The sequence below is a fragment of the Hesperophylax consimilis genome, chromosome 10, assembly GCF_061612785.1.
Source record: "Hesperophylax consimilis isolate HC1 chromosome 10, BYU_Hcon_1.0, whole genome shotgun sequence".
NCBI lineage: Eukaryota > Metazoa > Arthropoda > Insecta > Trichoptera > Limnephilidae > Hesperophylax > Hesperophylax consimilis.
Genome location: NC_142845.1, coordinates 28,684,231 through 28,702,492, shown reverse-complemented (window position 1 = coordinate 28,702,492; position 18,262 = coordinate 28,684,231). Strand labels below are relative to the sequence as shown.

The window sequence follows — 18,262 nt, the reverse complement described above, 5'->3', positions numbered from 1 at the left end:
TACACTTATGCTTTGTTGACCGTGTTGTATCGAAATCTTGTAACAAAAGTGTAAAAATAGAATTGACGTGTTATTTTTTTGCAGGCATTATGCAGGTGATGTAACCTACAGCGTGAAAGGCTTCATGGACAAGAACAAGGACGCCCTCTGGCAGGACCTCAAGCGTCTACTCCACTCCTCCACCAACTCCAGCCTGCGAGACATGTGGCCCGAGGGCGCCACAAATATCCAGCAGACCTCCAAGAGGCCGCCCTCTGCCGCCTCCCTCTTCCGGGCCTCCATGTCCGCCCTGGTGCTGGACCTGCAGACCAAGGAACCTTTCTACGTCAGATGCGTGAAACCTAATCCCATACAGAGTCCTTCAGTTTGGGATAAACAACTGGTGAGAATATTAACTCTTGAAGAGTCCTGACCACCTCTTGTAGTCTGTTCCCCTCTTCACTCTCCTACCAGCTCCTTATGTGTTAGGGGATCTTGTTACCACATTTTAGCATCAGAATGTCTAAAGGTGTTTGTAAATGAGCAAGACAAATTGCCTATTACCGAAAAATTGTCTTGGTCGTCAATAGACTTACCGTTCAAGGTGTTAACCGTCAATATTGTCATGTCCCATCAAGATTGTTGTAATGTATAAGACAAATTCACAACACAAAAAAATAATCTCGTACAAATAACATACACATAATCTTGAAAAAAAAAAATCACAAAATTATTTATTAATACGAACAGTTTAGGTAGTGGCTAGGTGGCTAACAGAGACGCACATATTTAACAGAGCGAGAAGAAAATATATTTGGTCCGGAGTTAATAATGAACAAAAATAGGTAATACACGACAATCTTGTGCAATCTTGACTATCTTTTCATGACCGAAATATCTTCCCAGCAAGAAAGTATCATAAATAGTTACAGAAATACAAGAAAACAGAATAACCAAGAATTAATTTTCCAAAAATGCGGTATTTGCCTCCACACCGTCCACTCAACTATGTTTTGATCTCCCTATATTCCTTCGTCCTATAGGTTTATTATAAAGTATCCTTTTTTGTGTCGTCTACTTCTACAAACCATTCTAGTTTTATTGACAGCTCACGAAACAATAAATTGGTACATGTTCACCAGCGACCATTGTCTTGTGTTGCTCCATTATTATAAACGGGCATGAGCCTAGTTATGGAAGTTAAGAAAATCACGTAATTGTTATTTTAAATAAAATCAATATTGTCTTAACCACTCGAGTGATCGCATCAATAGCTGAAATATGTGTCGAGCGATCGTGTGCCACTTTAATATGGAGACATACAAACTGATTATATAGTGCTATACAGGGTGTATCGGCACTAACCCGACAAACTTTAACCAGCTATTCCTTAGCACATTTGGAGTAAAAAATGTTATGTGCACTTTGCTGTCCGGTAACGTTTTTTTTTAATAAAAAATTAATTAAACATATTTTCACCACATGTCACCACTGTTTTATCCTTTGTCAAAATTTGAAAGCAACATCGCAACTCTCGCGTGTTGCTGCGAACGAAGCCCGTATTACATAATCCAGTACCAGAAAAGAAATATTTTATTTAACAATAATGATTATTCACATTTTTCGTATGCGAATCACTGATTGTCTTCTTGTATTGTACACATCAGTTTTATTTTTGTATCTAAATTGTTTCACCTCTGGAATGCTTTGGTTTCACCTCTTACGCGTTTCACGTATTAAATAGTCTAATTTTGAAACTAAGAAACTAATTAGTAGATTTCCTGAATTTATAATCGAAGTCCAATAATTCTGAGCACTTTTAAAAACAATTTTCCTCACTTAGGTACTTATCAATAATAATAATTGGATTATTTGAACAGCGCCGTTGTTTTTTAAATCACCGTAAGTGCTCTGTCAAAATGTTACTTGCTAGGCTATCCTACAACGTATATTTTTTAATAAATTTAGTTATTTACAACTTCGCGGAATGTGATTTATGAATATTATTGCTTATGTTAAAAGCCTTCCAGAATTACCGGAATATAACGAGCAGCTTGACACACTTAAGTTTATTTCCACTAATTTGAAGGTACAAAGAATGTATAGTTTTAAAAACAATCCCGATGAATCAAAAAACGGTTCATATAAAACTGCTGCGCAACACACTGAGACAAAGGAAAGCACTCACACAAACGTCATGACTGCATTGGATTGACCACCTGCAAATGAATGCTGCCAGATTGCTAATTTATTTAAACAATAATTATTAAATTTTATTTAAAATATCGCAATTTTTTTAAAAAATCGACAATAAATTACAACTATAATTTAAAAAAAATATTCTTAACCCCACGCTTTTTCGTAATTGATTAATTAATTCAGAATTTAAACGTTGCTTGAAATGACTAGCCGTATTTGGTGACCAGATCTGAATATCCAGGTTCAGAATTTAAACGTTGCTTGAAATGACTAGCCGTATTTGGTGACCAGATCTGAATATCCAGGTTTAGAATTTAAACGTTGCTTGAAATGACTAGCCGTATTTGGTGACCAGATCTGAATATCCAGGTTCAGAATTTAAACGTTGCTTGAAATGACTAGCCGTATTTGGTGACCAGATCTGAATATCCAGGTTTAGAATTTAAACGTTGCTTGAAATGACTAGCCGTATTTGGTGACCAGATCTGAATATCCAGGTTCAGAATTTAAACGTTGCTTGAAATGACTAGCCGTATTTGGTGACCAGATCTGAATATCCAGGTTTAGAATTTAAACGTTACTTGAAATGACTAGCCGTATTTGGTGACCAGATCTGAATATCCAGGTTCAGAATTTAAACGTTGCTTGAAATGACTAGCCGTATTTGGTGACCAGATCTGAATATCCAGGTTTAGAATTTAAACGTTGCTTGAAATGACTAGCCGTATTTGGTGACCAGATCTGAATATCCAGGTACTTCCTCACCTTCCACTCCTTCCCTTAGCCATAAAACTTACCCCAATTCAACATAAAAATTGTTTAAATTATCGGATGTAATGAAATGCATAATAATTAGACCCCAAAATACTTAATTATTCAGGGAAATAAACCCCTGAGTCATCAGTTGGAAATACCAACGACATTAAGTGAAATTAACAATGCAATAATCCTATTATTGCATTGTTTAAAATTTCACTTAATTATTAGCATTAGCAAATAATATTGGGATTAGCAAATAATAATTTACGACAATTTACTCGGAAATCAATAAAGCCAGAATAATAAAAAAAGAAAGTTATCACTTACGTCGTCTGTAAGTGGCTTTACCAAAGTTTGATAATGCCGTCAGAAGGTGAAACAGCTGTCACGCGTAATAATAATTACAACTAGCAGAACTTGTTTATAAACACACTGTTTTTATAAATTTTTTAATAAGACTGTTAAAATAAAAAAAATCTCTAAATTGAAATGGAGTTCTACAAACTAAACTTAAAATCAAATAAATTTATTGCGAAGGTTCAAAGTACTGTACTGTAATATTATATTAAATAATTTTTACGTGTTTAATTATTGTTTAAAGTCAGATTAAAGCGATTAAAAAACCCACCTGGCAATTCTTATTCGAGTTTCGTTGTTTTTACGTATTGGCGCGCTTACAAGCATCAGTCGTCTCATTTTTAACCATTAATATTTAGTGTGTAGGAAAGAGAGAAGACGCTTTTCGACACACTTGTCGAAAAACTTGTTGAATGCCGACGGGCATACTCTTCTACAGATTTTATTAAATATTGATATGTAGGTAATATTGATGTGTAAATGAATGACATTGTGAGAATTTTACCAATAAATAATAAATGAAAATGCGGACATGTAGTTTATGTTAATTTTTTTATTGGAGCATTTGTTCGAAGTGACTACCATTATTTTCGATGCAAGCGTGTAGTCTTGTTATATTTTGATTATTTAAGTTTGCAGGATTTGCTTTAATTTCTGCAGCGGCTTCCATCACTCGTTCGAGCAGTTGCTCTCTTGAGGCTATTGGCTTAGCATACACTTTTTCCTTGAGAGCCCCCCACAGGTAGTAATCCAGGGGGGTCAGGTCGGGTGATCTTGGTGGCCAAGCAATGGCCGGACTTCCACGGCCTATCCAACGACCAGGAAACTCGACATCCAAGTAGTTCCGCACGGCAATCGAATAGTGTGGTGGGGCTCCATCGTGCTGGAACCACATTCTCCGTAGTAATTCGAGGTTCACATCTTCCAGAATCTCGCCCAGTTGCACTTGTAAGAACTCCAAATACATCGGTCCATTTAGTCTGGGAGGCAACTCGATTGGACCGAGTATTTGATTTCCCAGGATTCCTGCCCACATGTTGATGGAAAATCTGTCCTGGCTCGACGACTCCCGAACAAGCTTGGGGTTTTGTTCAGCCCAATGGTGCAAGTTGTGCACATTTAGCACTCCTGTTTTAGTGAACTGTGCTTCGTCGGTAAACAATATGTTTTTCATGAAGTCTGCATCTCTTATGACATTATGCAGCATTCTTCTGCAGTACACGACTCTGGAAAAGTGGTCATTCTCCATGAGGCCTTGGCAGCGCCTATAGTGAAAAGGTTTGAGCCCGTGCTTCTTCAGAACTCTCCATACCGCCATGTGTTCCCTGTGTCCTATCATCAGAGCGACCCGACGCACGGACAGCGTGGGGTCTTCGGTAATTAAGTTCAGGATTCTCTCCTCAACTGCCACAGGAACGATGTTGTGTCCTCCGCCGGCGCCTTCAATCCGTCCGATGCCACAGTCACGCAATTGTTGATACATCTGAAACAAAACAACAAATAACAACTGCTTTTATTATTCAGCTCAGTAATAATGTCAAATAAACAATCGCGGGCTTTTTCACTCATTTTATTTTTAAAGAACACTTATTTTAGGCACATATCAGAAAACTTACGTTTTCTCTTCATTTATTTCATTTTTTTATAGTAAAATGTATAACAAAGTGTTTTAAATTATAATTTTCTTAACTAGGTACGGTTGATATCTTGGATTCACAGGGGTGAAATTGAATTCAAGTAATTTAAATAATCCCATGGTGAGAAAGGGAGTGAATTCAATTGCAGTGAATGATGCATTTATTAGAGATTAAAATTAATTAACTTTTTAAAACGCCGTTTAGTGACCACTGAACACAAATCACCTAAAGTACAATTTACATTTTTAAAGTTGGTGGCCCCTTGTTATGTTTTTAATGTTCCCAGTTTAAATTTCAAAAGCGCTTTTTGGCATTATCAATGAATGTAAATAGTTTCAATAAACAATTGATAGGGTACAAACCTGGACAAAGGTAGCATGGTGTGGGACGCGTCTTCCAGGAAACCTCATGCGATACTCCCTTACGGCTGCTCGTGAATTTCCATTGCAAAATCCATAAACAAAAACAATATCTGCTTGCTCGGCAGGTGGATAATTGAGGGGCATATTTCAACAGTAAAAACTTAGATAACAAAACAAAAACGAAACTAGAAACTTGATGACATGCGAACTCCCAAAACAGCACTGACCACTGATACGAGACGGGGTGGCGGGAACCACACGGGACTTGAGACAGAATATGTGTGAAAGAGATGACAGTAGCGCGGCGTTGCCAATTATTTTACCCCTATACTGTGGGCAGTAGCGGAGTGTGGAAATTTTATTTATTTTTTGTTTTTAAAAGAAAAAAAATGTTACCGGACAGCAAAGTGTACATAACATTTTTTACTCCAAATGTGCTAAGGAATAGCTGGTTAAAGTTTGTCGGGTTAGTGCCGATACACCCTGTATAGCCAATGAATTCATCAATATTTGGTCGTTTATTTCAAATTTTTAGGATTTATAAAAAATATATTAAAAAATCATAATCTTTATAAACACGCGAATTCTGCGAGTTTATTCTTTTAAAATTGCTGTACTTATCAATTATTTTCTATTAATATGAATATTTTCCATTCCTGTATATAGTTTATGGCCCACTTGATAATCATAGATACAAATATATATTACAAGACTTAATTTTTAATCGTAAACAGATATTCTAAAAATTTTGTGCAAAAAATATTTTATAGAATCTGTGTCAACTTGGGTTCGCGAACTGTCAAAATTGAATTCACTGAATTAGGATATTAAATACTTTTACCACAAAAAACTGGTACATTTTGCTGTAAAATAAGTTAAAAAATAAATAAAAAATTAAAATAAGTTCACTGTATACAATTTTCAGTAAGAATAATCTCGATTGCTCTATTTACTTCAATAAAACGTTTTATACAGATAGCCATTTACATGACATTTGACAATGTAAAAGAAACGTGGCAGCAAATTAGATTAGATTAATATTGAATAAAAACCACTTTTCAAATATACGGCAAAAAAGTCCCGATAAACTGCTTTTTAGCAGTTTGTCTAACGGGTTCTTTACATTATAAATCTTATTATAGTGAGTTTACAGTTTCATTTTTACAATTATATATATAAAACAAAAAATTTACAGAAATTTTTAAATTTTTAGTTTGAGTTAGAAACCAAAAAATAATTGAAAATTATTTAATTGAATTACCCATCTATCTAACGAGATAGATGGGTAATTCAATTACGAATGGAACAGTGTGTAAATATGTGATAAACATTGAATAAAACAAGCATTTGCATTATTTTGACAGACGCGTTCGAAAAAAAATATTTGTTCAGAAAGAATTAAAAATCTATGATTTCTAGAATAGTTTCCACTTCATTCTTAAAACGGCGGAATTTACACATCTATAGATAAAATATGAAAGATTTATATCAGCTTTCTACCAATGATAACTGTTATACGCGAGAATGTTTTACAAAAGATAAAGGAAAATGGCATATTATGATGTGCAATCATTCAAGACGTTTGCAAAACTTGGCATAATATGCCGAAAATCACTTGAGTGGATATGCTAGATCTTCCTCTCTAAACAAAGATCCAATCTCAATCAAATAAACTTTCACTGTTCTTTGTGAAGTTCCTCTGAGCTTTCGTGTAGCACTGGTCTGATTGGTGTGTTTTATGGAGATCACAATGCCTTTGAAGACAATTAGCATTGTTGATTCTTCTTTTAGAGAGTGTTTTGCATTAAAATGGTGCACTTTTCTAATATCATCTCTTTTTCAGGTGGCCCATCAAGTGGCCTACCTTGGTCTCGTTGAGAATGTTCGCGTGCGCAGGGCTGGTTTTGCCAACCGCCAGCGCTACGACCGCTTCCTGAAGCGCTACAAGATGCTGTCACAGTTCACGTGGCCCAACTTCCGCCAGGGCAGTGACCGCGAGGGCGTCATGGTGTTGCTGAGGGACAGGAACATTACCGACGTACAGTATGGTCACACCAAACTCTTCATCAGGTACGGTTTCAGATTTGTACAAGAATTATTATTTATTATTTTTATTTCTACAGTATGGTATCATTAGTTGGGGATCCACATACAAAACTAACCTTACTCCAATAGAAGTGATACAAAGGTTAATAATTAAAATAATATTAAGAAAACCTTCCGATTACCCAACGGATCGATTATTCGAAGAATTTCAAGTGCCTTCATTTAAAGATCTTTATACTAAAAATGCATTAATTCAAATCATAAAAGAAAAAGACAAGTATCAATTTCTAACTGAAAACCGTACTCGACTTAAATATATTTTTCCATGCCCAAAATTAAACACTTCCTTTGCACAAAATTATTACACTTACCGGGCAAGAATTTTTTTCAATCGACTACCTGAAGAAATTAGAAACATTAATGATAACATCCAAATAATAAACACTCTGAAAAAATATTTTAAAGACAAACTTACAAAAAATAAAAATGTTTCCAATTGAATTAATCTTAAGAATAACTCATCTCAATTATTTTCCTTAAGTAACATTCCAGTCTTCAAATAAGTTTAAAATCATTTTATTTTTAATTACCTACATACTGTAATAAAACAATGTACACTCCATTTCCAGCCACAAGCTAATGCTTCTATGGAAGAGGGGTCTTGAAATATTTGATCATATATTGTAACAAATAAACAAAAATGTACTTATATAATAAAAAAAAATAATAAAAATTAAATAAATGTTGCTAGTCAATTGATTGCTTTTGACAATGAAATTAAATCAAAATCTTCCAATGCTTTTGAAATTTTATTTATTTGATTTTGTTTGTTTTAGGAGTGCCAAGACCCTGCATGCTCTGGAGGCTGCCCGGGCCGCGCTGCTGCCAAGCATCGTCATCTTGCTGCAGAAGCAATGGAGGGGGGCGCTCGCCAGAATGCACTACAAGAAGCTCAAAGCCGCTAATGTCATCGCCAGGGCGTGGAAGTAAGTATACTGCCCAGTGGCATAGCTATACCATTCACATGGGGAGGTTCTTGGTTTTGGTACCTATACTCACCGCTACTTATTATTTCGGTTATGGGTCTGTCTGTGATTAAAACTCTGATCAATGAACCGGATTATTAAAAAACTACATCATTTTCAAAATTGGAAATGATTGTGACAATAATTCAGACGAGCGATAAAACACTTTCTATAATACATGGTTTTCCAATAAGAGGTGTTATTTTGATATTCAATCGTAAAAAATCAATGGTTTCGTTGCTTATGGAGCACGTAGCGCTGTCTTGTTGAAAGTAAACATTGTCCAGATCAATACCACCCACTTTCGGCCATAAAAAAATCATTAATCATCTCTCGATAGCGCAATCCATTCACCCTAACTGTTGCTCCAGCCTCATTTTCGAAAAAGTAAGGTCCAATGACTCCGCCGGACCATAAACCGCACCAAACAGTCACACATTGAGGATAGAGAGACTTTTCAACAATAACTCTTGGGTTTTCCGAGCCCCAGATGCGACAATTTTGCTTGTTGACGAAGCCACCGAGGTGGAAATGGGCCTCATCACTCAAGATGATTTTCATTTGATTCACTCAAGTGAATTTTAATAATTTCAATGCGTCGTTGAAGCCTGTATCGTTCCATTTTTATTAATGTCGTAGTTTCCATTTGTCAAATGTCAAAAAATGACAGCTTCAAAAGTAACATTTACCGAAATAGCGGGCTATTCAAAATAACACCTCTTATTGAAAAACCCAGTATAATAATTTAACCGAAAATTGTTTTATCTTACTTAGTGGTGCCTGGCCGTAGACTATGATATTTGCCTCTTAAGTCGATGTTATACGTAGTAATGCAAAATCATGTGTTTTTGGTTTGAAAATTTGGTCGCCTAGAAATGTTTCAGATGCTTTAATTAAATACTGTGAGTGAATACATCTTGGCCTTCGAAATAATCGAGTATTTTTTAGATAAGTATTTTAATAAGCCCAGAAAAAAATAATGTAAAGGCCTATGAAAACTGCTTTAAAGTTCAAAATCTCCTACTTACGAACCCATTTTTGGTTATGATTTTATTGTATAATGTGGCAAATTAAGTTATTTATGAAATGATCGAAAAAAAACATTAAATATTTATGCCTGAACATCCACAAAATAAAATAAAAGGCACTTTTTGGCCATGTTTTATTCTTGCATCAATCAAAACAGGCGGATGGTGTTAAGCGGGAATTTAAAGCTTATCGCCATCTACGTAAGGGTTTTTATTGATAGCGGCTAAATTTAAAATATTACACGACGTAGTGCATCGCCTTAAGGTCCTAATTCACATTCAATCAATCTTAAACTCTAACCATATTAATTTGTCCACTCCAGGAACAGCAAGCGGCGCCTGTACATCGCAGAGCTCCAGCGCCGGGTGCGCGCCGCCCGCAACGGGGCCTTGCCGCCAAACAGCTGGCCGACCCCCGCCCCGCGTGGTGTGCCCGTGGCGCTGCTGCAGGCCGCACACCGCCGCTGGAGGGCTTGGTTAGTGCTGAAGCCCGTGCCAAAGGACCAGTGGCCTCAACTCAAGTGAGTCAAATATTTTAACTAAGATACAACTGCCTACTCAAAACTGATGTTTTTTTACATATCTCTTTTCTTTATACAGAAATTTCAAAACTCTTTCTCACTATCTAAATTTTTACATGTTCTTTACCCTACCGATTTGATCTCTCAAACAATCTACACCAACACCTGTCCTTACCCATTCGTCTCCAGCTGCAGAATCTTCACACAATGATCCTGTCTTCTTCCTCGCTCACACCCCACTTCTTTCTTGAACTCTTAATTTTCTCACCCTGCATGTCGCTTGAAGTCCCGAAAATATTTCTGGATGAAAGGAGAGAGGATTCTTAGATTGCCTCTCACTCTCGAAGATATGCGGAAACTAGTAGCAATTGGCCGACGTGAGAAATGCCCATCTCGTGCACAACCGCACTGAGAGACTGCCTGGATTCTCACTGCCTCGTATACTCTGGTCCGCCATCAATAGGATATGGTCCTCCCATAGCCGCTGTGCCCACATGATACATAAGTGGGGCCTTAAACAGTCCACCGAACATGTGGTCAACGAATGCTCGCTCCATTCATTCCCCGGCGGGATTGATGAGGTCCACAGAGCGACGCCTGAGACCCTAGACTCGCTCACTGACAGATGTTAGATGATAGATGTTCCTATCTGATCTCCCCCCCCCACCATACGAAAGAAGAAAAATAAGTTTTCCACTGGGGTGCCCACTTTTTCATAGCCCTTTGTGCCCTGACATCTGTCATTCTTTTAATATTAACACCTTATTTCTTAACCTAACGAGTATACAGTACAATAACTAAAGGGTGGTCCATCAGATACACCAGATTTCATTTAGAAATAAAATTTGTAATGTGTTTTAACAATAACAAGACTATGTTCTTTTTTATAGCAACTCTATTTTAATAATCTCAATAACAGCAGATGACAACTGTCAAACATTAGAGTTGCCAACTTAAATACAAAAAAAATGGAGAGAAATTTATATCCGATGGACCACCTTTTATAATCCGCCATTATTTTTACTAGTTGAAAGCGCAAAATCAAGCTCTATAATTTGCTGATATTCGTGTATATAGAAGTCCGCCGCGTACCTAGACTCGAGCGTTCTTTGTGGTTCTTGTAAGCGCCTAGCGGCATGCACTGGTTACATTTTACACCAAAAGTCACTTACATTACATTATGAGAAATTTGTTAAAAAAATAATTTCAGATATAGTGAAGGTTTGGTTAGGTAAATTCAAAGGATGATTTGAAGCAATAACTTTGCACGAAGATGTTGTCTCCCACCCGGCATGCCGCTTGAAGTCCCGAAAGCCCTTCTGGGCGGAAGGAGAGAGGCTCCTCCGATTACCTCTCACCCCAGAAGATAGGTGGAAACTTGAGTGGCAAACGGCCAACGTGGGAAATGCCCAACTCATACAGGACCCCACCGAGAGACAGCCTGGGTTCTCATTGCCTCGCAAAACCTGGTCCGCCATCGGGTTAAGCCATCAATAGGTTAAGGTGCTCCCATAGCCGCTGTGCCCACATGATGCACAGATGGGGCCTTAAAGAGTCGGCGATGTGTGAATGTGGTGCGGTGCAGACCACCGACCATGTGGTCAACGAATGCCCTCTCCATTCATTCCCCGGCGGGATTGATGAGGTCCACATGGCGACGCCTAAGGCCCTAAACTGGCTCGCAGACCTTTATGTCCCCCTCTGACCCCCCCACCATACGAAAGAAGAAGAATTTAACATATTGAAGATTTTTTAAGAGACTTAAAATAAACACAGTTTAATGTATGATTTTGAATATAAATAACAATCAAAACTGTTTTTACAAAATACGTATCATGCCTATTTTGTATGTATGCACTATAGGTGATTTACCCTGAGGTAATATCTCACAAAAGCGGCGCTATACAAATTGTCCAATAAATAAATAATATAATCCTCCAATTTCACTAATTGGACGCTTGATCGGTTTTTCTTTTGGTGGCAAATTACTAAGATAACACTGTATGAGTATTTCCTTATTCTCTTAACTAGCTCTATGATGTTTTTGTACCACTTTAAGCTTTGTTTATAATTTTTTCCTGTACTATCATCATGTAGAGTCATCTCCCGAAGTTGCTACGCTTTACCCCCCGGACACCTTGTATAATAATTTCAAAACAAAGAACACAAAACGAGTATGAAAATTGATGCCCCATTCATGAAAATTTCAGTGTCTGCAAATGTTGCAATCCATTACAAAATGACTGTTTTCCAGGATGAAAATCGCGGCGGCCGGCTGCCTGAAGGGGCGCCGCTCCGAATGGGGTGCCCAGCGCGCCTGGACCGGCGACTACCTCTCCCAGCCAGCTTACAACCCTAACATCGCCGCCTACAGCAAGGCGCTGGCCTCCCTCAAGCCCCCCGCCCGCCCCCTTTTCTCCTGTCGCCTCTTCAAGGTCAACCGCTTCAACAAGGTGGCTGAGCGATGCCTGCTGGTCACTGAGGGACACCTCTACAAGCTGGATCCCAAGACTTTCAAGCCAATGAAGAAGCCACTACCCATTTCAGAGGTAAAACAATTAACAACATTTATAATAATAATAACATGTCTTCCAGAAGGTATGCAGGGGTAAGTAGCACATGTGGGTGTAGCAACGGTCGGCGACGGACATTCACGAGAAAGAGTTTTGGGCGAAAGGTTTTGTTTGAAACGGTTTACGACGGGTATTGCAATTTGGTGTTGCAGGAGCTATTTTAAATGTTTTGCGCGGAAATCTTAAATGAATTGTACTCTTTTGGAATCATTTACCGCGGATTTATTCCAGGCGTTTTTGTAGTTACACTTGTTTTTGTTAATCTATTAAACTTTTAAAACTGTTTCAGAACTTAAAACGGCTTCACTTTATTTTACTCACCTCTAGCAAGTGGTGCAATGGATTCCATAAATAATAGTGAATTAAATGAAAAATAAAATAGAACGACTTTTTCTCTAACTTATTTTAAGGTTGTACCAATCAATAAGAAGACAATACTAATAAATCTAAACAAAATATGAAACAGAACAAGATAGAAAAATAAAAAGATAACTGTCATAACTAGGAATCGAACCCAGGATCTCTTGTCTTACTGGGACCGGCGTCTTAAACCACTTGACCATTTATTAAACTATTTATTAAACGTCATATTTCAAATTCAGAATTAACAATATCACCTTTCGCATATTTTTGGCAGCTTCTTTTTTAAATAATTACAAGGTTTGTAATGAAATTGGTTTGTAACCTAGATAGTGTCTCGGATAAACATATCTGATTTTTATGGGATCCTTATTGACTTTTCTAAATGTCTTAATTAAATTTTAGGAACAGCTTTTTAACGTCAATATGAAATCAACAAAACTTAAAATAAATAAATTATAATTAGTAAGAATTCAAAAAAATATTAATACTATGTGGTGACCGGTATGCGGGTCCATGCAGCGCAAAATTGTCCACATTCTTCAGGCATGCAGAGGACCAACCTGCGAGGAACCAGCCGTAGTTCTGTCAGAATCCGCCGACCGTCAGGGCGTTTAAATCGCGTTTAATCATTTTTATATGTCGATTAATTCTACATACACTGTATTTAATAGAATTTATGTATTCGGATTCAGAGTTTATTGATCTATATAAATATATATTTTTTAACCTATAATACAATGTACGGCATGATTTGTACATTTCTAATTTTGTGTTTGTTTGCAGTTGGGCGTAATCCGAGTGATGAGCGGCAACGCCCAGCTGGTGGTGCTGGGTGTTCCCGCCTCCAACAACGACCTGGTGGTGGCGCTAATCCCACTCGGCCCCGGCCAGGATCTGGTCGGGGAACTGGTGGGCGTTGTGGCCAACAGATACCACATGTGAGCACTGATCAATTCAATTATACCATCTAACTAATCAACTAACCATCACGCTGGTAGGCAGAGAAGATGAACCGCCAAACAACTCAGTCTTGGCACACATTCATTGCTTCATTCACATTCATACTTACCCTTCTGTTTCTCTGATTCTTGACATGACCTGACTCAAGTACTTTATTCACTTGATCGTGCCATGTCTTCCTCGGACCCGATTTTGTCTTAGGGGTACCGAGATAAAAGAATGAAAATATGATTTATGTAATTATTATTTTCAATTTTAATAACAGTCTTAAACATAAATCATATGTTTTACACACATTCTTATTAACACACTTCGGCCGGGAATGGTAGTTCTACCCGTTCGGTCGATTGATGCTTAACGGCGGGAAGCGTAGTTCTACCCGTTCGGTCGATTGATGCTTAACGGCGGGAAGGATAGTTCTACCTTTTTGCGCCGGCCTCATTTCAATGGCAGAAAAGATGGAATTATTCAATGTTTTTTTATGAATATTATATACCAATCTCTTTGTAAAGATCCCAACTATATGTACAGAATTATCGAATCGTAATGCAAGTCTTTCATTTTTATTTATCTTCGTGCCTTTTGTTTACATTGGTATTTCAACAAAAGGATAGTATATTATTTATAACATATTTTGTTATTGTAATAATTCAATTCCTGGAATGAGGGTTTTTATGACCGTGCAACCCGATTCGAATCTCTATCTGTGTTCCTCACCCACTCAACTCCTTTGTGCAAGCGAGCGAGAGATGTCGGGCGTATTTAAAGAAAGCAGGTCTGGGCAAATACCGATAGGCGGACCGTAATAAATATATTACAAGGTTAATTGATTTGCATTTTAAATAATATTAGTTAATAATATTAGAGTTACTACATATAAATTTTTATTTAAATACTTTAAAGAAATTAACGCCGGACCTTTATTTTACCCCGGAGACAGCCTTGCGCTAGTGCAAAAAAACACCTGCCAGAAATGTGTTAACAAATGAACAAGCCAATTTCAAATAGTATACATATTTATTAGGGGCCTGAATATTTCACTTTTTTTATATTTTTTTTAATTTTATTAATTAAAAGAAAGACAAACATTCCCGGGTTACGAATAACCTGACAATATTTGAAAATCTCCTACTACCGCCACAGTAAGCTGAAAATGTTGCTTGTGTTGTGATGGAGGACTTAGCCAGACAGAGGAATTGAACACACTACGCCCGAGCGGGACCCAAGTGCGATGTCCACTCGGCCACCGACCCCAAGTCCGAGTCCCAATTGCCATATTACTTACTACAAAAAATTGATTTGAATAAATTTTTTTTAACGAAAAATCTCCATATAAAGTTTTTCAGACATGTAATTTGATTTTGAATAAAAAAACATGTCTTTTTCAAATACAATGATGGATTAAAAAACATTAGCAAACAGGAAAATTCTTCTTTTTTTTTATGAAGATTCTAAGATTTCAGTTGATATCTTCAGAATGCCAGCTAACAAATATGAAAGACAGAAAAACTTTAGTGGCCAAGTGGGCAATAACGTTAGGTTCCCACCAAGATGCGCTCAGTCCTCTGTACACCATCATTATACAAGCAACAATAATTTGTGACTTTTAATAATGCAAATAACATGAATTCAAATATTGTCAGGTTATTCATAACCTGTGGATGTTTGTGTGATTCTAATTTAAAAAGAAATTAACTGGTACAATTCACACTGTCAAATAATGACAAATCATGTTCTCAAATGACATCTTAAACTAGCATGTGTGTTGGTTCTTATTCCAAAAGCATAATATCAAATTATGTATCATCATGCAGCTCATATTACTATGAGCTGCCTGATGATAGTAATATGAGCTGCATGTATCATCATGCAACTCATATTACTACATGGGCTCCAGACTATGGACACATTCTCCTTGACTCATTTCAACAAACAAAAACAATAATGTACATTGTTAAAGAGTCCTATAATTCCAAACATTGCAATTTGATGTTTCATTTTTGTCATTTCAGCAGTCAAAAAATCTTTCTCAGAATACTTTGATAAAATTCATAAATGTGTTGCTTTTTATGTAGCATATTTATTTCTGATTCACTTGAAGGATTTTTTGTTGAGTTTAATATTAATTTGCGTAAAATGAATTGAAAAGAATTTTCCAAAATGCCATATTTGAAAGTGACATTTACTGAATGCTGTAGAAATGAGATCCCTGAGGCGTATGTGTGGTAAAACCATGTATGATCGTGCGAGAAATGTGGAGATTCGCAAAGAGTGCAAGGCTAATGTAAGCGTAATGAGTGAGATCAAAAAATGGGATGCTTAGATGGTTTGGGCATGTAGAGCGAATGACCGAAGAAAGGAGTGTAAAGAGAATATATGACGTAAATACGAATGATAGCTGAAGTCAGGGACACCCGAGAAATATATGGCACGATCAAGTGAATCAGATTTATTTGCAAAAACAGTATAAACCAGTACATTGCAATATCGGTAATTAAAAATTACAAAAAAGTTAATAACAAATACATTTACAAGTGGGACAAAAAAAAAAGTTTCAAAGGTAGGTTTACAATGTTAAGTCTTGAATAATAATATTTCACGTTTAAATACGTTGTAGGACATGTCGAAAATATCCACATTTCCTGCGAGGCAGTTAATTAACCTAGTGATTCTTCCCAAGGGCATCACCATTTTGTGAACACCTCACCAAGAGTATCTGTACTGGGGTGCTCGCATGTTTTATAATAATAAAGTGTTATTGTATATTAGGTTAGTAGCAGTTAAAGCCCATCATAATACATACTAACAATTGTAACAATATAATATCACTATGCTCTGTTTGCTCATAATCTGTCTACTCAGAGGGCGCCTGTAATCTAATCAGTACCTAATCACAAACTAAATCTGCAGTTGAATACGAAAGTCAATAGCAATTGAGTATGTTTTGATGTATGCACAAATATAATATTGCTCGCGCAAAATTATCCGGGACATAGAATCCTATTTTAGCCAGAATATCTGGTATTGAGACTAAACCGTTTAGAAGTTTATACGCCATCAGGAGTAATGCAACATCCCTTCTGGAACTAAGATACTTGAGTCAGGCTATGTGAGTATGTATGTAATGTGAATGAAGCAAGGAGTGAGTGCCAAGACCATGTTGTTTGGCGGTCCATCTTCTCTGCCTACGCCTGCGACGGCGTGATTGTTAGTTAGTTAGACATTTACTTATTGCCGCCTTTGATTCCACAATAGTGTGAGATTGCCGGTTATGATCCTAACATTTGTACAGATTGCCACGTTTGTTTCTCATTTCTGAAAGACTAAGCTGGTGCCTATTTTTTTCCAAAGCTCTGTTTCCTTTGTTAACTCTTGACAGGCCAAGATGCCAAACAAAACGTATGTAACCAAGTGGGTCTTCCGACTACCCCATGCATATTTCTGTCGTATGGGCTTTTAAACTATAGAAATCCCAATTGTTCAGTCAATTATTAGTGGTAACATATGTATTTGCGCAGAAATACGTAAAATACTAAAATGATATGTCAAGTATTTAATCTAATATAAGGAGGATAGTAATTTTGGGTAGTGTGACGAACCAAGAAACTACTCGATATGGACAGAAACTCATTGAGGGACTGGTAGGACTACTAACGGGACACTGCCATCTCAGGAGACACATTCAGATATTGGGAGTAGAAAACACCAATAGATGCAGGAAATGTGAAGAGGATGAAGAGACTCCAATTCACCTATGGTGCCAATGTCCTGCCCTGGTGGGAACTAGGCTCAGATACCAGCTGGGGAGACATACAGTAGAACCAGAAGACATAGCCACATACCCAATGCAACCCTGGTGAACTTTATTAAAGGGACTGGGTTGTTGTTAAAGGATTGAGGTAAAATGGGAGATAGCACAATGGGCCTATAGCCTAAGTGCTCACAGGAACTACGTGTAAACCGTCTCCGCTTTTAAAAAAAAAAAAAAAATTGGGTACTACCTACTCCCTTACTTGGCTGAGGGAGAGATTGACAGCCGCCCTCTTTTCTCTTTATTTCAAATAAAGAGAAAAGATGTATTAATTCTTAAGCTATTGTGATTTTCAAGATTTTGAACTTGACTAAATCTGTGTACATATTTTGGCAGAGATCTGCTGAAGCTTATAGGGTAAAAACATTTTCTGTTACTATCAGTGTGTTCTTTATTGAAGAGACCTTAAAACTTAACAACCTTGTTAACCTAAAATACCGTGACCAGATCTGAAGAGCCAGAAAGTTCCCAACCTTTCTCTTCCCCATCTCCTTCCCTTCCCCACTCCCTCTCCAAATACCTCAAATGTAGTATTTTGAGAGGGAGATTGTAATTTCTCTGTTTTACGATACCATTTGTCTACAAATTAACTGAGGGCTTGCTGTGAAAACGATGTTCCAGCTAAAAAGAAATGGAATTAAT

General features: G+C 37.1%; 1 protein-coding gene across 1 annotated transcript in view; it reads left to right on the top strand.

Annotated features, from left to right (window-relative positions):
* Positions 1-18,262, top strand: part of Myo31DF (Unconventional myosin ID) — a 130,254-nt gene that overhangs the window by 107,432 nt on the left and 4,560 nt on the right. Inside the window, exons 9-14 of the mRNA XM_089636815.1 lie at positions 85-382; positions 7,137-7,363; positions 8,176-8,325; positions 9,716-9,913; positions 12,168-12,462; positions 13,633-13,787. Of these exons, the coding sequence (XP_089492941.1) occupies positions 85-382; positions 7,137-7,363; positions 8,176-8,325; positions 9,716-9,913; positions 12,168-12,462; positions 13,633-13,787 (1,323 nt within the window). The remainder of the gene's footprint in view (positions 1-84; positions 383-7,136; positions 7,364-8,175; positions 8,326-9,715; positions 9,914-12,167; positions 12,463-13,632; positions 13,788-18,262) is intronic.